This window comes from Cataglyphis hispanica, chromosome 1 (genome assembly GCF_021464435.1).
Source record: "Cataglyphis hispanica isolate Lineage 1 chromosome 1, ULB_Chis1_1.0, whole genome shotgun sequence".
NCBI lineage: Eukaryota > Metazoa > Arthropoda > Insecta > Hymenoptera > Formicidae > Cataglyphis > Cataglyphis hispanica.
The window spans coordinates 18,282,306-18,306,340 of NC_065954.1; the positions used below are offsets into that span (position 1 = coordinate 18,282,306).

Consider the following 24,035-nt stretch of genomic DNA (forward strand, 5'->3'; position numbering starts at 1 on the left):
TTAAATTTACTAAATATTATTATAAATCATTCTTTATTTATGGTAATTTTTTTTATTATAAGGTAAAATAATTAATAAATATAAATTTATCTATTAAACTTATATCTGTATTGATAAAATTGCTCTATAAATAAATTAAATTAGCCTACAAATAAATTAAGGATAATGTATAATAATATTTCGTTAAAATATGTAGTTTAATTACATTCTATAAATGGAGAAAAAGAAAGAGAGAGAGAGAGAGAGAGAGAGAGAGAGATCGAAATAAAAATGATTATTTTTATGAAACGAACCATGGATCAAAATGAGAAATATCTAGAGACTAGTAATCGCAAGATTCGCAGGTGAGAGATCGAAATGAATACTGCGACATGTTGGACGAGTTAATCGTGTACTCTCGTGACACCATAAAAGGGGGCCCAGCAATACTCGGTTGCACCACATTTCACGATGGCGTACGGCCATGACGGGATCTAAACGTTACATCTTGGTTTCGCCGGGGACTTATTAATTGACTTTAAGTATCTCTCGACGTTACAACGTTCGTTTTACGGAGATAGAGACATCAGCCGATCGAAGGACAGTTATTTCAGCATTCGCCTCCGCGCGGCGATGGCAGACGAGATTTTGGTTGAACTGGTTCTGATCTCCAGTAGCTCCGAGATAATATTCGCGATAAGCATTTCGCGAGAGAAGTTATCGCGCGATCGGCAAGTTATCGCGAAGACTTGTACGCGTCCGACGCAACACTTTCGAAGATAAGCGGCCTTGGGATTACAATGAGATAATCTCAAGGTGGCAAACAGAATTTCTCGCAGGTCGCAGATGCCTAGCTTCTTGATTGACTTCCGCACAATTGAATTTGTAAAGCTAACGTTAATTATCTACGTCAGTTTATTTTAATCGTTGACGATTTTTAATGATAAAGTTAATTTTTAGAGATAAAGCATCTCAAATTATAATCAAACTGTATAGAATAATTTATGTATATATATAGAGAGACTGAGGGAGAGAGAGAGAGAGAGAGAGAGAGAGAGAGAGAGAGAGAGAGAGAGAATAAAATATAATATCTCATGTAATTAATAAATAATTTTTATTAACATTTATTAATTAAATTATATTTTTATTTATTAATTATATACATTGTCTATCAGTAAACAAATTTTTGTTACGCTAAATCAAGGGTAATTCGTAAACAATACTTTAAGTAATATTTTTTAAATTATGACGGAGAATAGAGAGAATCATCGGAGATACTTAAAGACCGTCGTTTAATTATGATTCGCAGCTTATGATAGCCGAGGATAGCATGAGCGACGACGTGTTCGAGATGGACGACGAGCGCTCATCCGCTCTCACGAGTGTTCTTTCTGGCGGCCTTACACCCGCAACCGGGGAACAACCCCTCAATAAGACACCCTCGCCTACCGGATACCGCGATTATAAACCACCTGCCGAGGTGCTCGATAACAACTATAGCACAACGTTTCGAACAACAAGCGACTTCGAGCACGTGAGGAGTTCTTTGAAAAGGGACCAGCAAAAAGATGACAATTTTGCGCACAAGGTAAGAATCGCTAAGTTCTCATAGAAATGCGGCGTAATTTCTGTCTTCATTAATTTGAAGAAAATTACTTTTATTTACAAATTAAAATAAGCTTTTACTTTCTCTCTAAGAAATTTTATTTCTTTTTTAACGATAAATTGCCTCGGATTTATATCGAGCGTAATAAAAGTACGCGTTTGTCAGTACCTCGCAAACATACGCAACGACGTTAACCTTTCCTTCGTGCCAAGGACAAGGCAGCCTCCTCTCCTCGGCGAAACCGTGGAATAATGATCGGGAATGCCGGGGGTCCCGCGGTACGGCCTCCGAGACGATTCCCCGTCCTTCATCATCTCGCGTCTTCGACCTCTCCCTCGCTCTCTTGGCAGTATCTCTCTCTCTCTCTCCTTTTCTTTCAGCCCTCTCTTCTCCTCCTCTCCTATCGAGCACCGTTTCTTTCTTCGTTTCGTCGCGTTGTTCTTCTCCTCTCTTCGTTTACTGCTCTTCGTTAGCTTCGCAACCGTTCCACGAGTGATCGTAAGATCACTCTATCTCTCTTCACCGCCTTTTTTTTATCGTTGTCTTTATTCAGATTTGTGGATAGATTTACTAGTCAATTGTATGACTCGCGCGATTTTCAATTTCGTACAAAATTATTTCTGAATAAACAATATTTTTCTATCAACATTTTGATCGCCATAATTCGTTCAGAATCATCGCGTACATTTCGTCAGTAGTCGAAGTTTTGTTAAACATCTTACTTTCCGCTTATAAATTTTCCATGTACGTATGCAAATATAAAATGCTCGAATGGGAAATAAATATCGTCCGTAAGGAGATATATTCGTTTTTCGCTACGAAGAAAAACCAGGTGTTTCGAATACGTTTTTCATACATTTTATAATAATAAATTTATTTTTATATCACATTATAAGTTAATTCTCATTCTTATTAATTCTTGATCATAACGATAAGGCTAATGACAAATCTTGAATCTTTGATAATAATCGATGTGAAGTGCGCGTTACGCGACTATCCATGAGATAGATCCGGGTGGAGATTCCATTGAAAGCCGAGTGATCGATCGCGAAGTCGTATTTCCGATTGATTTCAGCTCAGATCGCGATATGACGTTTAATTTTATATTCCGAGCCGCGGGACTCGCCGTGGCAATAAAATATAAAACCCAGAAGCCATCGAACACTTTTTCTCGGTTGCCCGCCGCAATTAAGGAGAGGGTTCCCTCTCGTGACTACTCAACGTGGGACGGAAGAACGTAGAAGATGTAAAGGGCAAGAGAAGGAGAGGAGGAAGCGGGACCGGGGACCGGCGGGCTTGAATAAGCTACTTACACACACTAAGGGGGACCAAGTAAAACCGGTAGGGGGTCTAACCGCGCACCTCTCGAGCCGGTTCTTGCCTTGCACTTTCTTCGGGCCCGTCCGGGCACCTCGTCAGTACTCACTTCGTACCGCCTATAAAGGATAATTGAAGACCCCGGCGCGGCAACCGGCTCTCGATTTTTGCAAATTCTCTCCGGGAGGGAGAAGATAAATATCGAATTAGGAGGAGAGAGAAGAGCGCGCGGTTTCATCCTTCTCTCTCTTCCTCCGCGCATGTTTTTTCCTGTTTTGCTTCATTTCCGTTTCTGTCGGAATATGTTTTCTCCGATTCCAATGAAAAAAAAAAAAAAAATTGCTAGCTTCCAGCATCTTCGAATGCGATCTTATAGAAAAATGCAATAGTTTTTCGATAAAACCGATAAAATTCTTAAATACTCTCTGCGAGCAAGAAGCGAGCATTCGCATTTTTTAGTGATTATGTTATTGATTTGTAATTTTGAAAGTTTGTCCATTCTAATAAATTTTAAAGAAACGTTACAATACAAAATATAGAAGCTTAATTTCTGTATAAATTAAACCTATCAGAATTTAAAATCCATAAATGTGAGATAATTGAGGTGGAAAATAAAAGCAAAATTTTGGCCAGTCTTGCAGTTTCGTGTATATTCGTCGCACTATTATTCTAACTTCATTTTCCCCGGATGAGGTGAGATTAATTGTCTCCGACCGTATGGTTTCATAACGGAGCGTATCGAAACCTCGGCTAGACAATGCGCTGACCTCAACGGCGGTCGTGCATCTGCATCGGACTCGCATCAATCGCATACCAATTGAGTTAGCGGCCGCATGGCAATGTAGAAAGCAACGCGATACATACACGCACATACATCTATATATATGTAGATGAAGGATTCTGGATAAAGTCTGGAAATTGACGAGAGAAGGAAAGAGAGATAGTTCGTTTCTGATTTCGTGTCACGAGAAAAACTGTTGTCTCATAACTGTCGATGTTATCTATATAAATTATGTTAATACACGAGATTAATTTTTTTTTTAATTATAATTAATATATAACTAATTTTTTATAATTTTATAATTTTAAATTCCATTTAATTTACATTTTTTATATAAGCGCGGTTTATTAATATATAAATAAATGAATAATTTATGACTTTTTACAATCTTGTTTCCGGATAGAAAATTACTGTAAGAATAAAAAACAGAAAAAAAACAGAAGAAAAATAAGAGGGAATTATAGTATATTCTCATTTACACGAGATTCATTTTAAATATATTTCTTATATGCGTGCATGGATTTGATTTATATATAATCGGTTCTAAATGAAAACACTTTGTCGAAAAATGCAATTGCGATATTTTTTATACTCGTTTCCCTATCGAATACTACGCGATGCGTCTTTTTTGCAATCGGTCTGCTGCAAGACAGATGCATGAGATCGTCACGTCCGCTCGTTAGATCCCAGTCGCGATCATCGCCCCGGAAACGCATGACGGATCTTCTCTCGATAAGAGAACTTGCATGCTCGTCGAGATACGCAGCTACAATTAGGATTCACCAGTATTGCGAAGCGATAACCTTGGCGATAAGATGGACATTTTTCTGCAGATGTCACGCGCGATCTGCTGCCTGCTCGTTTGACTAAAATCTCCGATTAAGAGAATTGCCGATTAAGATAAGAGAGGAAAATATGCCTTTTTTACGATCGGCTAAGCTTTAACTAACTGGCAGTGGAACTTTAGTAATAAACGAATTGTCCAATCGCAGATCCGATCGAGCTTGTTCTCAGAAATAATTAGTTTGAATTACAGAGATTGCTCGATTATTTATTACCGTCTCTACATTCTTTTTTTTCCAGCCGAAATTTTGCTTCTATTTTCATCTTCAGTTTTCTCACGTTTATGGATTTTAGAAATTTTCGATAAGTTTCATTTATATAGAAATTGAGCTTTTCTATTTTGCATCCAACAGACAATAAATGAATGTTTCTTAGAGATTAAAACGAGAAGCTTTCGTTAAAATTATAATTTAAAGTCAAAATGATTGAAAATTGAGGTTGAAAATAGGAGAAAAATTTTGACACGGTTTGCTTACATATTTTAATGCGTGCTATGGTAATAACGTAATAAGGAAAGGCACGATAATCACGATCGTTACATCATTCAATTGCTTTTATCAGCGAATCGAAATGTCGGGCGAATTCTTGGGCGGAATAATTGAATTGACATTTGCTGAGGAGCGATAGTTAATCAATTATTCGAGTCAGAGTCGCCAAGCGACGATACACATATTCGTGACATAATCATCGTGATCGTAATCATAATGCGTTTTTACGACGAAGATACTTTCTTCGAATATGGAAATGTGTCACGAGTTTCTACTTTATTATCTTTCCGCGAAACTCGTAGAAAATAGATATTTCTTCCGCACACATTTTACGATCACTGTCTTTCAAAGAGGATACAAATTGGCTCTTTAATTGAGCGCCGACTTTAATGTAATTTTAAACTACGTAAATGATCTCTTCCCCTCTCTCTCTCTCTCTCTCTCTCTCTCACACACACACTCCCTTGGAGTTTGTTCTATTCACCGAGAAAGCGCGCGGCGATGTTTCCGCTCGCGGGATTGCTCGACTTCATTTTGCGCTCGGCTGATTCGATCCCGTTCGATAATAATCTAACCACCCGCAGCTGTTGCACCAAAGAGCCGCCGGAAGGTTCTATTAAACCAGCGGTCGTCACCACCGCGACTTCGCTCGGGCTATTTTTATCCGGCGGTTACCGCTCGTGAGATCTTTCTCTCTCTCTCTCTTTTTCCCTCTCGAGGAGACGAGGAAGGAGAGGAAGTGGAAGAGAACTCGCGTCGGATCTGGCACCCGGCACCACGTGCTGCGAGTCTCATTAAAATTATTCGCGTGACCTTACCTCGCCTGTAACGTCGATACTCGACCTCTATAACTGCCGCGATCTCGTTTCCGCGACGCCGAGGATTAATGCCTCCCTCGCGTCGCGCCCCTGCATGTTTATGCGGGACAAACGACGGACACGTGCCGAGCGAAACCAAGACGGATTATGACCGACATTCGTACGCGCGATGTATACTCATCAGCGAGTCTCTCTCGTCGAGTCGTCGCTGCATCGTGTAATCATCTGTATCGCGTTTGTATCTGTGTACAAATAACGCGATTCATCGCGATGTACTCCGACATCTGTCCGCGTTTATATTCGCGTAATATCCGGGCTTTTAATATCACACCGAGCACTGATTAGGACGACTGTGTGATGAGATTATGCATTGACAGCGGACGTCATGCTGGCGATCGATTAAATTTTCGCGGCTGCGACAAAACTCGTTCTCCCTTTGCTCGAATTCCAAAGTGCAATTTTCCCGAATTTTTTTGGATGATTTTTTTAATAAACGGGACATCATTTTTTCAGGAAAAAAAAACGTAAACCGCGTATAAATGTCACGATACGTAAAATGTGGCTAATGTGTCACTCTGCGTGATTTCGATATGAAGAAATGCACCGTCATATATTTTGCGATTTGAATATGGATGATACTTTATTTGAACTGCTCCCATTCATAACAACAATATTTATATGCACTATTCGAAGAATTATTACCGTTCAAGTAATAAATATATTTAAATATGTCCATGTCGAATGAATTTGACTTATAATTTATTGTTATTTACTTTTATATTAATACCATTTAAAAAATTTTTTTTTTTATATTTATATCTTTTTGTTTAATCTTTCTTTTATTTCATTGCTTTGTTCCAGTATTTTTTAAGACCATATTCGCAACGACTCTTGATTTCTGATACTGTGCGATGTCACACTAAAGAGAAAACGCGAAATATTGATTTTCATTTCGGCGAGAGAGAGAGCGAGTCGCAACCCACGCTCGCGTTTATCGGTCGTATACCGCGAGCGTGGATCGTCGTCTCCTCTGTTTCTTCCTCCGTTTCCTTCTCCCTCCCCCCATCCCGCCGACGATTAGCATACGAATGCGCACGGCCTTGTCATGCGCCATTGAACGTCGCGACCACGAAAAGCGGCATTGTCCGCGGCTAAAGGCCGTCGCGCATGAAAAAAGAAAGCGATCCGAGTCCGCGAGAGCTTTCGCGGCATGACAAGGGAAAAAAAATTACGGGGTTATTTAATAGAAAGATATTTTGCCGGCGAAATAAATGGAATTTTCAAATTTACTATCAAATAATTTCAAAAGGATTGTTTGTCATACTCTATTTTTCTTATAATTCTTGTACATATGGAAAGAATATTCTCTCTTTGATTCTTCTCGGATATTATGCTTTCAGCGTCGAATACGATATTGAATATTCTTCTGATTATTCAGTGCATCGGAATATTCCCGTGGTTTCTTTTCGCACCCGCAATCAGTCAGTGCGCCTCTTAAAGATCATTCCTCGATATCACGAGATTCTCGCTCGTCCCTTTGTTCTCTTTTCCTCTATTCTCGAGCGTCTCTACATTTTTTATCGTGGATATTTTCTTCGCGATAGGATTTCCGGTCGTCACGTCTCGCATTGGATCGCAGTGGAATGAGATTTGTCCGTTGACAAAATTCCCTCTTATCCATTTTGTGTGATAAGTTCTTTATCCTTTGATAAATAATATCTATTTTCAAACTTGTACACTTGACGTATGTGAATTCCCGAGTCGAAATTTAGCTTCTTTTTATCAATCTTTTTGGGGGAAATTTTCCTTACGTTTATAGCTTCTATAGAATTTCGATAGATTTAATTTATATAAAAATTATAGGTTTCTCAAATAGACAATAAACGAACAATTTTCTACGTAGAGATTTAAAAGAGGAGCTGTCAGTCAAACTATAGATTAAATAGTTTTAAAAGAAAACGATTTACTACTTAAAATTCAAAATAGATGTTAAATTAAAAATTAAAATCTCTCGAAAGAAGGAGAATAATGGGTTTCCTTTTTAAAAACGTCAGTCAATTTTCAAGATTATTCGGGCATATACTCTTTCCAGAAGAGACGACATTTAATCGAGCACCGCTGGGTATATGATGCCTCCATCTTTGTACGCTCGTTTTTTTTTTCTTCACGCGTGCGAGCTTGGAGTACGCGGCTGTGAATGCGTAACGCGATATCTCATGCATTCTGCAACTGCTCACGATGCATACATGTATACGCATACGCAACGGACGCGTGTTAAATGAACGCATGTGTCGTGCAAATCTCAATGCGATTTGTGTATGTGTACGACACACGTATTATCATTACTCGCTTTTGTTAGCGTTAGATATTATTTTTTTACTTTGTTAAATGACGCAGATTCTACGCAAGTAAAAATCGAATACAGAAACATGTGTATAACCGACATACATATATATATAAAGAAATTTGCAAATAGTACAATACATATTTTTTTTTTATAGCGTACAATGTATAATAAATACATCCATATATTGATTTCCATATTCGTGGCATTTTGGCAAAATCTATCTCCCGCGAATAAAAAAGCTTTGACTGTATGTGCCCGATTGAGTGAAGTTCGTAAAACGCTTTTCTCCATTAAAGACCATTATAGGGTGAACTCGCTTAGTAGGACCATATTGTGACAACCTGTGAATTCCGCATCATCCTCATCCGTAAATTTTTACGGCTTGTTTTCATGGTACGTTTTACGATCACGATTTTTATGGCTGTTCTCACTGATCGTATTCAACTTTACATTTCCGTTTCAGTTATGGACTGTATTCACGAACATATATATGATTAAAAAGAGTCTATTAATGGACAGTATAGCATTCTTGACGTTGGAATCATAATTTCTTCCTGTTTTTAACTTCAACTTTTTTTCCTTTATGGATCACAGTATTCATATATTTTTAAGATAAATTTAATAAGGGATTCTACTTTATATATATATACTTCAACTGATCAATAAACGAAGTTTCCATTTTGAGGTTTTAAAGAAGAGTTTTCGACAAAATTATAGATTAAATAGTTTCAAAAGAAAATAGATTGAAAATTGAAATTAGAAGTAGAAGAAAAGGTCGGGCATCTCAAAACGTTTATAATTTTAATTGTCTTGTTCAATTTTATGTATAATCTTCTATATGCAATCACATGAAATTATGCAATAAATGTAAAATTAGATATTGAATGTCGATATTAATCCAATCTCTTTTAGATTTGCTCTTATATTATAGACAAGATCTTAATTTCGAAACGTACACACTGAGAAAAAAAAGTTGTTGATTTGATTAAATGTGTTCAACTGATTATTATTTTTTTAATTGAAATATTTAAGTATTTAAGTTAAATACATGTTAAATTTAACATGATGTATTTGACTTAAATACTTCAATATTTCAATTAAAAAAATAATAATCAGTTGAACACATTTAGTCAAATCAACAACTTTTTTTTCTCAGTGCAATAAATCCTTACTTTCATCAATTTTGATTTTGATGTTTCTTACAAAAAAAAAATTTTCTATAGATAAGCCTGCGATATAAAGGAATCGCGACAAGTATGTTTGCGAAAAAAATATAAAAAGGACGACTGTAAATCGTCACTGATTAAAATGCAAGGAATGACCGCAACTGATTGCACGCGAGATCGTTAATCATTGTTTCGAAGCGGCTACATAAGAAACGTTTGTTGCAAGAAGTATCGCGATCTTTATAATCGTCGATAAACCATGTCTTGAAAGTTAAAATTCATTATTTTTCACATAGCAATCTGTAACAAAATTTTAAAATTACTAAATGTAATCTTAAACTAGAGATTTTTTGATTGATTTGAATCAATTTTTTTATATAGATAAGATATTTGAATCAATTTTTTTTTAATGATAAGCATATCGAGATATTTATAAATCAGGTAGTTTATGATTGCAAAGATGAAGTACTTGAAATATAAATTAAGCTTCTTACAGAAGAACGAGAGAGAGAGAGAGAGAATCGACAATAAATTTATCGTATTAATCAGTCATATGTATCGGGTGGTTACTAATTCTCTTCATTCGAAATATTTCTGCTATTAAGAAGAAAAATTGATGAACTAAACCATGACGTTAACTTAAATTGATCGAAACTCTATTAATTTTGGAACACGTGCGTTTTAATTTATTTCCTAGAAGTTACAGCTAGAATTAGATCATAAAAAATATCATTTTATTTAAAAAAATAAAATTGACTTTTAAATTTCCTTTCACGTCTTCCGTCCATAATGAAACTATTGTCACTCCATGACGTACAACACAAAACTATTTAAATTCAATTTTCTCTTGTGGTTTAAAATAGCAGAGATATTTCAGGTAGACAGAACTAATGGATTACCTACTCTAGATAATCTCGGCTTTTGAGTACGTAATCGAAACGGACTTAACATTAATCAGAATAAATATTTAATTTGTAATGTTGCCTTTAAAATGTATGTGCGTGTGTGGAAAGAAACTTTTGCGTTTTATTATCGTACGTCAAATTTTAATGTCGGAATGTCACTTTTGCTTCATATCGTCATTTTGCATGCCAATTTCTTCGGATAAAAATAATCCTTATAACTCCGATGTAACAACTTCTGAGAAGTCAGTTTCACGCGACTTGGTCGTCGCACAACAAAATCCTCTCTGACTCTCGCAGCGAGCTTTTAACGCTCGCTCACCCACGGCGATTACTTGACAATTAATTGAAAACGCGCGGCAGGGCGACCATCCACAAAGAAGCGACGGGGTTCCGCCGAGGGTGGAGGGAGGGGGAGAACATAGTGGTAGATCAGCAGCGAAAAGAGAGCGAGGGAGAGAGAAGGAAAGCGAGAGGAGGGGAATCAATGCAGGAGGGAGCGAGAGGCAGAGCGAGAGGGAGCGAGAGAGAGAGAGAGAGAGACGGGGAAGGAAGGGCAGTGAATTAAGTTTCTCCGCCCCTGAGGCCGACACATTCGCCGACACTCGTCACGACCACCCCCTGGGGGTCCCTGCGAATCTTTCAATGGAAATTTCTCTCACTCACGAAGGGGACGCCTCGGCGATCTCCCCCGAGGGATTGTAAATTTTCGTGACCTCGCGACGTGACATCCGAGCTCGGTTCCTCATCCGAGGATTTGATGTCCCGTTTGAAAAACGGGATTCTTAAAGCCGGCGTCGAATCAGAGTATCCCCTTTTGCAATTCTTTCGGTGATCCTCTTCGCGCATTCGCTTTTTTTTCTTGGTAGTCGCTGATTGTGATCTTCGAGCGAAAACTTTCTTCCGAAAGATGCGCGTTCGATAGGAAGAGAGGTAAAAAAAATCCCTCTTTGAGAGATTCAAGCGAAGAGCATCTAAGACACGTGACGGGATATTGAACGTCGAGATCGTGCTGGCTTCTTTTTGCGCCAGTAAGAACGCTCTTTAGTCACGTCGTGATTATTAATTGCAAGTTTAATTTCCCTTCTTCTACGCGCTGTTTAATCAATTTCAGCAATCTTACAATAAATCTACTTAGCTACGTGATGCTTTGTTATGCAGAATGCATTCGAAATTTAAAAAAAAAAAAGAACCTACTTTTTGTGCAAGAATAATGTGGAATATGTGGAATATTTTTTTCACACGAGATTCTATTCTTAAACAAATTGGCTTTGAAAATTACGAAATATCGTCTTTTGTATCCTTGTTCCAACTTGATGATTTTCAACGATCTTATACGTTATTGAATTTATCTTGTCAGTAGCTGAGGAAGTATTCTACTGAAAAAGTTTTCTCTAAAGAGTGTGATGGTTACTTTTATTTTTCTAATAGAATGTTATATATTTTTATATATTATATATTCTGTCGTTGAGATAAATTCAATACAATATCGTTAAAACTTCAAGCTTAAAGAAGTAGAGAAGGAGAATATATAAAAGCGTGTATGAAAAAAATTATTGGTGTATTTTTAACGATTTTCTTGCCGCTTATGCAACGATTTATTTTATCCAATTTTTGAAAGTATTCATCCTACAAAGTGTAACAAATATTATCGATAATGATAACTCTCAGGATAGTGATGTGGATGCACGAGTTATACTCATTGTTAGATTCGAGAAGTAGAATCACCGAGTCTAAAAATATCGCCGTCGGACGCCATCATAAAAAACGCGTTTATATTTCAATGTACTGGCGCCTCTTTCTTTCTCTCTCTTTCTCGGCAGTAAAATCGCAAAGAGTCTTAAGAGTCATATGTCATTTAACCACTTATTGCCCGTTCGCCGATCGGTCGGTGACGTGTTTTTATCGTCAAGCGAAGGACAACGATTCTCTTCGCCAGAACACAATGGAGGCGCACCTGCTAGCCATATGAACTCTCCTACCTGAACCCACGTTTTGTTTCGTTACAGGTAATGGCATTGATATTCTCGTGCATCAAACAATGTAACAATCTTTTCGCCATTGTTTAACAATGATCATGGTGGTCTTATGAAATAGAATAAAAAATAAATCGAGAAGAAAAAATAGAGAAAGTTTTTTTTCCAATTTTGTAATATTTACACAATTCACAGTACAATAATACAGTGTACAATATTTATTTAGGACTTGAAAAATAATTTCCTTTCTAACATAAGAAAGAGGAACGGTCATTTTAAAAACATTTTTCAATATTTATTCAAACTGAAGTTTTCCAGATCGAAGAAAATACGAATCTGATATTAAAATCGACAAATTCGAAAAAGCGAAATTAATAAAAATTTTGACAATTTTTTAAATTTTCCTCTCTGTTATATTGATTTCGCCATTTTGAATCCAATTTTGACATCGGATTCATATTTAGCAATTTGAAGAAACTCTCAAGTTTGAATACATACTATTTGATAGAGCCTCAATAATCTAAAATATTTATGACATTTCCATATTTTTTAAATTATAAATATTTTATTTACGATAATAATCAATACAAACAATAATAATCAACACAAATTGCTTTAATTGCAAAAGGCAACCTTTCTAACACAAGTGTACTTGATTTTAATAAAAAAAAAAACAACTAAGTTTATTAAAGAATTCGGCTTAGCACATTGCGTACCGTAGTTATAACAATATAAAATACATTAAAATAGTTTTAATAATATCATAATATTATATATTTTTTTATATTTATTATATCTCTCTATTTAATGTCCACGTGTTTCGAATATGATATAAGTATATATCACATATTTATTTAATGGATCGTCGGTCTGCTATCTACGGAAGGTTGTGCAAGGAAGAGAACAATGTTGATAGTACGTATCGATCTGTTTTAAACAAGCATCGCGAGATGAATGCGAATAGATGACGAGGTATGAAGATGAACATCGGTGTGTTTCGTTGCGTATCTATCGTTTATTGATAATAATTGATTTTGACGTTACTACTGATTGGTCGAGCCGCGCGTTCGATGAATTGTCACCGTTTGTTTGTGTCTCCCCCTCTTTCTCTCTTTCTCCTATCCTCTATATATCTCTCTCCTTTCATTCGACTCGTATGCAATGGATCAAACAGTCTCAAAATAGAACAGTGATTGCGTTCGAGAGATGCACCGAACTTGACTAGAGCCGGAAAACTGATCCTTGTTATTGCGTTTGCGAACGCTTTTATAAGCTCTTTGTCAGTACAGCTGTTCGTTTCGCGCCAAAACGAGACAACGGGAAAATATTTATACGGTGCTCTCCACAGGGAAGGAAAAAAACGTGTTCGCATGGGAAGGATATTAGTTCGGAGAAAAGTATATCTCTTACAAATTTTCTTCCTCGAGATAAATCGCGTAAGATGTCTTTCTCTCTCTCTCTTTCTCTCTTCCCGCAACGAAAAAAAAACTTCTCTTTCGAGATAAAGTTTCGGCAATCCGATGCCGATTACACACAGCTCATGTGCTATTGTGTGCTTGCAGACAATCCTCCTCGGCGATAGCGGAGTCGGCAAGACCTCGTTATTGGTCCAGTTCGATACCGGAAGATTTCAGCCGGGAAACTTCGCGGCCACCGTCGGTATCGGTTTTACGGTAAGTAACAGAGCGAGTCTCTGCGTCGAGATATTTAATTAAAAGCCTTCCAGTCCATCGAAACGATCGTTGAAATGTATCTTCTCAATACTATTTCGAAAAGTTAAACTTTAGTAACGAAGCTTTTGTTCACTTGAGATTTTTGCGTTTCTTTATTCGTTGCTCCGTAACTTATATCGGCAATGCAATCGTTAATTTGTACAATTTTTCTCGAGATATCAATAATTTTTTAACACCCACGCTGTGTGGATTAGAGTTACAATTATTTTTAATGATCTTTCTTTTCGTAAAAAAAGACCAATATATGGACTGGAAGGTGTGTATTAGTCTTTCTTTAACGGAGTTATATACGTTCTTTGTCTGGTGCACTACTAATTGCGATGTGCGCCGAGCGGAATTGCGTTGCAATGACGTATCAATGTCTGACAATGCGAGCAACGTGACGCAACATGCATTCATACATGTCTTATTCATACGATGCGCTTAACTGCGATTTTGTCATGCAAATCTTTGATTGTGCATCGAATGATCTAACCGAAGAAAAAATAGGAAAGGAGAATCATAAATACAATAGTCGGCGTGATTAGAGACTCCCTAATCTGCCAATAATTGCTCGCGTTTATCCGTGTAGAGCCAGAAATATTTTATCGCATAAATTTAGAGAGAAAACTACTTAATCTCTCCTATAAATCTCAATTGTCGCAAGTTTCTCGTAACTGCATCTGTTATAATAATACTATCGTCCAGCTATTGCATCGCAGGTGTGAATTGTGCCCAACGATGAGATATCGTCTCATGTATCTAGATGTAGATCCTCAAGGCTGAATTATAGTACGCGCTCTCGCGTACGTTTGACTTGGAATTCTTAGCTCAAAGTAAATCGTAACTCTTGAAGCGGCAGGGACTCGATAAACGCGCCCCACTTGCGAACAACCCTCGTCTGTGCATTGCGTCACTTTTATGCTCCAAATACATCATTCGCTGTACGATCGACTTAATATTTCTTCTCGAAGATAAAGTGCGTTGTGCGTTGTTTATGTGCGTTGCGTGGACCGCATGATTTATCGCGATTTATCGAATGAATATTTATGACAGGCCTCTCCTCGAAGATGAGAACGCGATCGCGCGCCTGTCGTCGGCGAGAAATTCGATTTATAGTTTCGTTACTTCGATTTGAGGGAGGACGTAAGAGAATTGCAATTTGCATATTTGATATTTTCGCGGTCCGGCCGACGATTATTGGAGAGGGAGATAAAGGGGACATCAGCCTCGAAAAAGAGTCGTTGAAGCGAATGGCTTGGACCTCCTCCCTTTTGTTCTCCGCTCGGTACAAACTTTTGCGAATCATCGGGAAGACGGGGAAGAGAGGAAGATGCAGATACCGGCGGGAGGAAGGGAAGGAGGGCTGCTCGGTCTGTGTGGGATTTTATGCATAGAGGCGTTTGAGTATTGAGGTTTTCAGGTGGCTGCTGGCTTGCACTCGCCTTTGATGAAGACTCGCCGGCGGAGAGAAAGTCTTTGTGATATACAAACTATGCAATTACGGGGGAGGAGATCGACCGACCGACCGCGGTAGCGGCCGACTTGCGGATCGTCGTGTGACTTTAGCGCAACCTTGGCATTTAACGTAAATCGCATGGTACGTGCATCTGCCAGTCGAGTCCTATTCCTCTACATCTTCTTAATTCCTAGAATTTACTTCTGATATTTTGCAAATTTTATCGGGGCGGAAAAATATTTTTTGCGAAAAAAAAAAATATATATATATATCCAATCATGTTTTTTTATAAAAAATTTCTTCAATGTTTAATTTTATATCAAAATATCTCTTCATACGAAAATATTTTTACGTCGTGATAAAATATGTAAAAAAAATATATGTATATATATATATATATAATATGTATGATTCCAAACATAAAGTTGATCATAAAATGTGCAAAAAGTATAAAGAAGTTTTGCGCGACTCAGGTTTATAGATGCAAACGCGCCGAGGATTTTGCTATTTATCCTCCGTCACGACGGAAATATCGTGGACATCGACCCGTCGATGATTATGGGGCAACGAGTCGCCGCATTTTCCAGTTACGAGAACACGTCTCTCTCGGCACAACCGCCGTGCACGCCAGCTCGGTTTACCGTATCGTCGAGAAAGTTGCAATTGCAATCTATCAAACGACCGCTTAGCCGCGGATTTCACCGGCAACGCGAGAAACTATCTCTCGCGAATGTCGTCTTAGGACGCTCTCCCGCATGGAAAGTCTCATTTTCATATCGTGGAATTGCAGAGAAATCGCCAAACTAACGGGGACGCTTTTTTCTTCTCGAGGGGCAGTAATTAACGTTTAATTAAACCGATATTTCAGTCGATTTGAATATCTCTTTCGGAATTCTTGAAGTAAAGTAGAATTTCCGTTTGGGATTCTATATTTGTCGAGATTTTGTAGTTTTCTTATTCCCTCTTTATTTACTTACACGCGATTGTTATACAAATTTTTTTCTTACGCATCACTTTATCTAAAATTTACTTTAAAAAGTCTATTATAATAGACTAATTTATAAATTCTATAAAATTTATAAATAACTATTTGCACAGAGAATGTTTCTTGTACGTTTGTTATTGTATTTTAAAGCGAAGATTCGTATCTCGGATTTACGAATATCTTACCTTATACCTCATGGAAACTTACGATACAATTAAGAAAGACGACTTAAGTATCTCGTAATCAGCGTAAGTGTCTCGTTCAAGGATTTTAATCTGTTCCGAGGCGGAATCGATGGTCCAAACTCTAATTAATTACTGCGAATTCCGGGCCGAGTTCAAGACCGTTATAGTTGATCAGAGTTCACTCAACGAAGAGTCGAGGCGGTATTAATTAAACGTTTACTATATTCGTTAGTTTTGTTAATCACGGTATTGCTCGGTTAAATAAATCTCGCGAAATCGCAACGTTATTTTTAATATGCAACTTATGAGTGATACGAAACATAAATGCTCAGATGCTTGTTAATTTACTTCGTCTCGACGGTATTAGATGTTTAATAAAAATATTATATCATTCGATAAATTTATGAAAATAATTAATATCGAAATTTCTTAGAATTATATATAATCTGTATCAATTTTCTTATTACGTAACTTCTGTTTCTAACGGTTGTCTGCAATTGATACGAATCGCATTGAATTCTTATCGACGGTAGTTTCTGAGTATATTTTACGCAATTCAATAATGTTGCCTTTATCAATTCTCTTTCTTTCTTGCGCATACACACACACACACACACACACACGCACGCACATATCTTTTATCTTATAAAATATTTTTCTCCAAATTTTTAATTTCTTATTAAAAAATATTTTTACGAAATCGATTAAATGCTTTAAATATTTCTTAAAAGTTATTAAATGAAAAAAAGGGAGTTGTTTTATAATTCGCATATTATCGAAGAAAAAAATATAACAAAAATATAATTATATTTTTTACATTTTTAAATATTTTTTTTGAAATTTTTAAAATACAGTATTTTTTTTCCTATCAGTTTCGATGAGATTTTAATGTGAAAAATATATCATTTTATTTTATCAGTTTTAATCAGTGATAATCTTTCGAACGAAAGAATATCACTTCTATCAATTTCTAGCAAAATTTCAATGATATCGCTATTTTATATTAATTGTGTTTTTTTAACCTCAATATACTTTGAGCACGAGATAATAAACCCCGTGTTCATTATAAATATAAGGGGACGAGTCACGCAGAGAGCCTTGGTGAAATCGGCGCTTCGCGGTGACAGAGATAAAATGGACCGTGATCGCATTGAAGCCCAGTAGCGTAGAAAACGGAGAAAACGCGTCACAATACTATCTTTGACAAGATATGAAAGAGGAAAAGACAAAGCGTACGACTAGAGAGTCCGTTCAATATTGAGATACTTAGGGTAAAAAGCGACGAGGGGTTGGGAGTCGGGGACGAGAGGGAGGTGAATAAAGGAAACCTAAAGAAAAGTTGTACGCGTTCTTGTGGAAGAAGACGGTGGTTTCTCCTTTTAGACGCGCAAAATCAAGTAAGATGTCACGGAGCTATCTGAAATGAGATCGCGTAGAAAGCGATCTCCGCCGAGAGTTAAAAATCGCTATTTCTCCGATAATTACTTGCGAAAACTTGCGTACCATTATTTTCAAGAATTCGAGCCACGTCGACTAACATTGATAGTCTGCGAAATAAGAAATGAAAGGCGGTAGTAAAGTTGATTATAATTTTCCAAGAGACAGAGAAGGAGGACAAGGAGACCTTGGTAATGACGGTCGTCGAAGTATCGAGGATTAAAAGGGGAAGGTGGACAATAAATCACTCGGGCCCAAGAGTGCCAAGTTAGGCTACGCCACGTGACGAAGCAGATTCGGTTTCTTCTTTTCCTCGCGTTCCAAGTCCGTCCTTTCTCCTCTTTCGCGCCTGTGAAAGTCCCGAGGCGAAACGCGCCGATTTCCAGAATATTTGCTAAATTGCCTGTACACTTGGGGATATCAATTTTGCTGCACGCGGCTGCCAAAGTTTCGTCATTTTTTATAACATCGCTATTGAACGTGATTTAATGTTAAAGCGAAACTAGTGCTATAAATAAAAAGATTTTTTTAGATGTGTTATTTAGAAAATATATACAGTAATTTCGAAGGAGAGATGTGCGTGTATAGATCGCCGTTTAAATTTAAACGAAGCATTAAATTTTTGTATAATAACAAAGAAAAACTAAAAGAGTATATTTTATATTCCAAAAAAACATCCTGATAATAAATATGTCTAATAATTTGACTTTTAATACAAAATTATTGGTTGTATATTCAGAGAGAGAGAGAGAGAGAGAGAGAGAGAGAGAGAGATTTTTATTATCTACATAATCTACATAATAATTATCTACATAATTTTTTTTTTAAATTTTAATTTATTTTCTCTCCAAAAATAGTTTTTAAACTCAATTTTCAAGATATATCGATATAATCAACTTTTCTTCGTAAATTCATCTATTCTATCCAATGTAACAAGTTAAGAGAAAGATGAACCTAATCGCTTTTATCTATCATTCTATATTGATAAGAAACTTTATACAAGCACATACATAAATATAATTATTCCTATTTTTTATAAATTTTTTAAAAAGATAGTTTATTTTTATTGCAGAATTGTTTTACATATGGTTCAACATATGCGATATGTCGATGTAAAAAATATCCATTTATTAAATTTATACGAACGTTAATTGACATACCTAGTTTACATTAATGCCGTTTATGCAATTAATTGATTATAAAATACACGCGATTCTATTCTTTTTTTTTTTTTTAATTTTTATACTGTAATGAAGATCGCTCGCATCTATTTGCAGATTGAAGGGAATTTCAGATAGCTTTATAACATCGAAGCGACGTGACTGTAGAGCGAGCGAGAGAGATCTCTACGGGACGGGAAGAACGTTTTAATTATACGCAATGCGCGTTGCCGAGAATTATACGAGGTTAGCATCCGCGGGCTTCGTTAGGATCGCGGCATTTATGATGGAAGAAACGCGATGAGAGACGAAACAATCGCGTATTCAATCCTTCCTCGAATATGCCGGAAATGCACTCTGTTTAATTAAATTGACTGATAGTGGATTGTTCTCCCGATGCTTCAATCATAAAAATCATTTCGAATACTCCGGTTTAATCGACAGAGCCGCGCTCATCGAAGCCAGATGCCGAAACAAGGCGTGGAGCGTCCATCCCCGGAAAATCGCTACGAGAGATTGTTCGTTTTCAACGTTTTTCACACCGACTGTGTGATATCGCGTCTCTCTCGGATTATTCGAATTATATTCGCAAATAATATCGTTTCACATCACATTAATCGGATTCATCGGAATTTTATACAGTTCATGCCAATCAATATCAATTTTTCAATATAAAGTTATGGAGATTTTTTTCAGAAGGGTACCGATGTTTTTAAACAACCTCATTATTTTTACCTCATAGATTTCACTTTCTCCTTCTCCTTTCCCATCTTCATAGATCCGTTTATGGAGATATGTTTCTCTCGTAAAGCAGAAAGATCTAGCATTCGCTTTTCTCTTATGGGATACCTCCGAAGCGCGGTTTACCGTCGGTCTTTTCTCACTATGGTGGCTTCCTAAAAACAGAAAGAGAGAGAGAGAGAACTTACGAGTAAAAACGAGTGGATCGCCGACTCCAGACGATACCGGTGTTGCTCGAATCGTTTCATATCTTTTTGCTCTTGTATGCGCCAGCGTACGAGAGAGACTCGAGAACATTATTCTGGTCACGAACTTGGCCTTCCTCCCCTTTCTCTCTCTCTCTCTCTCTCTCTCTCTCTCTCTCTCTCGTTCTTCCGCATTTGTTTTGCTCCACTCCGCCTCTTCGTGTTGTTCTTGTTCCTTTTCTTCTTCCCTGCTTCATCGTGGATTCCCGCGCTGCTTATCAATATTTATACCAATTTGCTTTCATTGAAAAATGCCCTCGATTTGTCTATTTGTTATTATTTCATCATCGAGCGATTTAAGCGAACCAAGATATCTTGGAGAATTTTCGGAATTTTTATTCCTTTTAATACAGTGATACAGAGTGAGAAAGGGAAGAAGACAGAAAATTTGACGAATTAAGTCTTGTATTGACAAAAGGTTTTGCATGGAAAAATTGACTTTTTATTTGGCACTTAATTTTTATTTGAATTAAATTAAAATTAATTCAACAACATATTCAATACATATGTTAATTGATTCTTGATCTATTTAAACATTCTAAAGTATACGGTCGCTACTTTCAGCATTCATTTTCTTGAGGAGATAAAAAACAAATTAATTTTTTAATTCTTGTTTGTTTCTTGAATTTAATAATGCGATTATTAATTATCTGGCAATTTTGTTTTACCATAAAGCAGAACGCAAGTGTTCGCAAGTTTCTTTGAAACGAAGAGATTGACTCCACATTATATCCGCCAAAGGTTAACCCTTAAATAAGCCCGCATCTCTTACAGTTAAATAAAAAAAAATATATTTAGTTAACGAAACTTTAATTAACGAGAATCCCGTTGTGGCGAAAAATCATTACTATATATTCGATTCGATCAGTAAAGAATTTATCGGAAGGTAGACGCGATGACATCATCCATGAAAATTTGCATTATCTATAATGAAAATTTGAAAACCGTTGCATCCCACGCACCAATTTAAAATGTCAATCGAGAGAAAGGGCAGCGCGTCTCTTTTTCACGTTTTTTTTTTTTTATCTGCGTTATATAATTTCTCAACTTACCGTAAATTCGTCGACGCGGAATAGCCAGCTGATTGTCCACCGAGTGTTCATATAATCAAATTATCAACAATATAATCGAATTATAACTCTTTCAGGCGAGCGCGATAAATTGCGTCGGAGATTAATCCCTCCTCCTCTTTCTTTCACGCATATATCCGCCTGTTGCTCTAACCGGGTGTAATTGAATCGAGGCCGAGTGTAAACTACACTACGCGTCGCTGGAAGATCGGACCGTGTGTGATGTGAAGCGAGGGAAGGAAGAAAGGGGAAGGGACTGGGCAACATTTGTCGTTGATTATTGGTTTTCGATATTGTGCGCGCGCGGGTTCCCCTCGAAAATAATCGGCCACGTGCGGCCGCTATCGATTAAAGGGATTAAATTAGGAGCGGCGCGATGTTTGAGGTACGCTTCCATTGTTTGATGATCGCGATTTCAAACGCGATATCAACTTTCTTGTTTGCTTGTGAATTTCTCCCCCTCTTTCCAATCATTTTCAGCGAATGCCATTTAATCATAATTTGTTCGAGTTGCGCTGTTAATAACCGATTATTATGGATGTCTTCATTTTTGGGGATAAACTTTCGTTCCTAGAGAATCGTGCGAAGGAATATAAATCGCGTAAAATATGAGTCATTGGATCTGTCAAAATCATATGACTGCGAAAACTTTTTTCTCTCGAATTTCTCTTCTTTTTCTCTCTTCTTTTCAGACTTGTCAAATTACTTAAATATTTTTCGCCCATCGTATTCTATAAACTTTGTATTCATCACTTTTATTGAAAATTCCGTTACATATGCGTCTATCCTTTATCATCGTACGTCTTGATCACCGCAAAAAAGCAATTATGCAAAAGTTCGAGCGGTCAGTTCTAAAGTGAACGGCCTCCCACTCTGCTGAATCTCCTGCGGAGATTCACGCGTTAGAGCCCGTCGCGCCTATCCCTTTGTCCGGACCCACAATGAAAAGGTCAGGCGTGAACGGTCGGGACGAGCGGGCCCACGCCCTTAAGTACAAAGTACTTCTGCCATTTTGAAAAAGAATGAGAGAGAGAGAGAGAGAGAGAGTGGGAGGCCCACGTACGCAGTCCCATGTCAGAAAGACATCCGACATCTGCCAGTAAGGGGTGGCACAAACGAAGTCGTCTGACCGTTCGCGGCCTGCAAATAACTATTTCCTTCCTTCTTTTGCCCAAGGGGGGCTTCGTTCCCCCCATTCTCGTCACGGCGGGGAAAAGCACTTCGTTTATGCGGCTGGAGGCGCCCTTATATGTTTTCTACATCCCGAGCTCCATGTCGCTGTATATGGGCGGAAGGGGGGAATTTGGTTAAGGGCACCCTTTTTCGGTAGCGATGGATTGAAGTTGCTCGCGCGCGACAATAGAGATTACGTGCATTTTATTCGCAACAGTCATGTATTGTTAAGATAATAAGATTTCTTAATAGAAATAATATGACCATGCGAAAGAGATGGCCATGCAATCGTATTCTCTCTCTCTCTTGGAAGGCGAATAATTTAATCTCGCTGAGACCATCGCGTTTACGCGTCCCTTCGAGAGGGAGCTGCCGTTTTTATCATTCTGCGCCGGGTCAAGTTCAGCGATTGGCATTTAGTTAACCTTTCGCGCGAAATCAACGCCCCACGGTGTTAATTACGTCACCCTTCTGTATTTATGCTTTATTAATTTTTGTAGCTGATGACACTTATCTCTTTTTTATACGCGCTACTATGTCGCTGCTATATCTTTCACTCTCTTGACTGAGGGTTGAGCTAATAAACTCCGGTCTCTGGGTTTCCCTCGCAGTGGGATGCCCGATAGCAGATTTTACCCGTCTTCGTCTTCGCAATCTGTGTGTATCCGTGTAAGGAAAAATCTCAGCAGGGAGAGAGGAAAAAAAGATATAAAGCCGCTGAGATAAACTATTAGTAAAAAAAGAAACCTTATAATGAAAACTTTGAAAGTCTTTGGTTTTGCGGTTTAGACTAGAGAGCGAGAAAAATTAAGAAACGAAAATTCGCGAATCCTGCTTGTCAGAGAGCTTGTCAGATTGCACTACTAATCGGAGAAACACAACTAAAATTTAATAATAATATTAATCACGCGCAATATGCATAATGTCCCGTATTTCAGATACGATTATTAGTCGATCTATATAATGCAGGAGGAAGGGAGATGTAGAAAGGGAAATTCTGTGGGAGGATTATAGATGACGTTGCAGGTTGACGCAAGATATACAAGATCGACCGTATGTTTGTAAACGGGAACTGTCAAGTGCATAATGCGCGTAACCGCCAAGTTCGCCCATCGGAATGGAAATTTGTTGCGAAATGGAATTTCGCGGTTAGCGCACATTATAGGGAGGGTCCTGCGAAAATTCAAGCCCGCAGTTCTATACAAATAAATGCTCGTAACGAGTAATATCATCGATTGATCGTCGAACGAAAATTTATTTCGCTTCGAATTATATGTAATCTTTTAATTTCAACATTCAACTTACTGATTTATTCCTAATTTCGTAGGAAGTCTTAAACAAAATTGAAAAAGGCACGAAAAAATGCATGAAAAGGAGAATACGCGCAGCGTGGTAACGCAGATGGAACATTCACGAGTACATCTCTGAGTATGTATACTTGATATCGATGTTATATCGAGGCATAAAGAGCTTTTCGAGAGCTTCCTCGGAATGCTTCGTCGTCGTTCGAGGAGAGAGACAAGAGTGCGGGGAATTTGCGAGCGTATTCCGCAGATGTTACATCGGTTCCCCGACATTCTCGAATGTAATTTCCATTGTCACGTTTGAAGCGGGCTTTAGTAGGACGGCTGCGGTTTATAGGAGC

The 24,035-nt window shown here is 37.5% G+C and overlaps 1 protein-coding gene across 4 annotated transcripts in view; it reads left to right on the top strand.

The window, feature by feature from the left end:
• The window catches only part of LOC126859063 (ras-related protein Rab-37), an 85,423-nt gene that overhangs the window by 18,789 nt on the left and 42,599 nt on the right, over nt 1-24,035 (top strand). For 3 of the 4 annotated variants that reach the window (XM_050609982.1, XM_050609992.1, XM_050609974.1), the window contains exons 3-4: nt 1,289-1,567; nt 13,786-13,896. In XM_050609982.1, coding sequence (XP_050465939.1) covers nt 1,289-1,567; nt 13,786-13,896 — 390 coding nt within the window. The remainder of the gene's footprint in view (nt 1-1,288; nt 1,568-13,785; nt 13,897-24,035) is intronic. The other variant, XM_050610048.1, reaches the window with a different exon arrangement.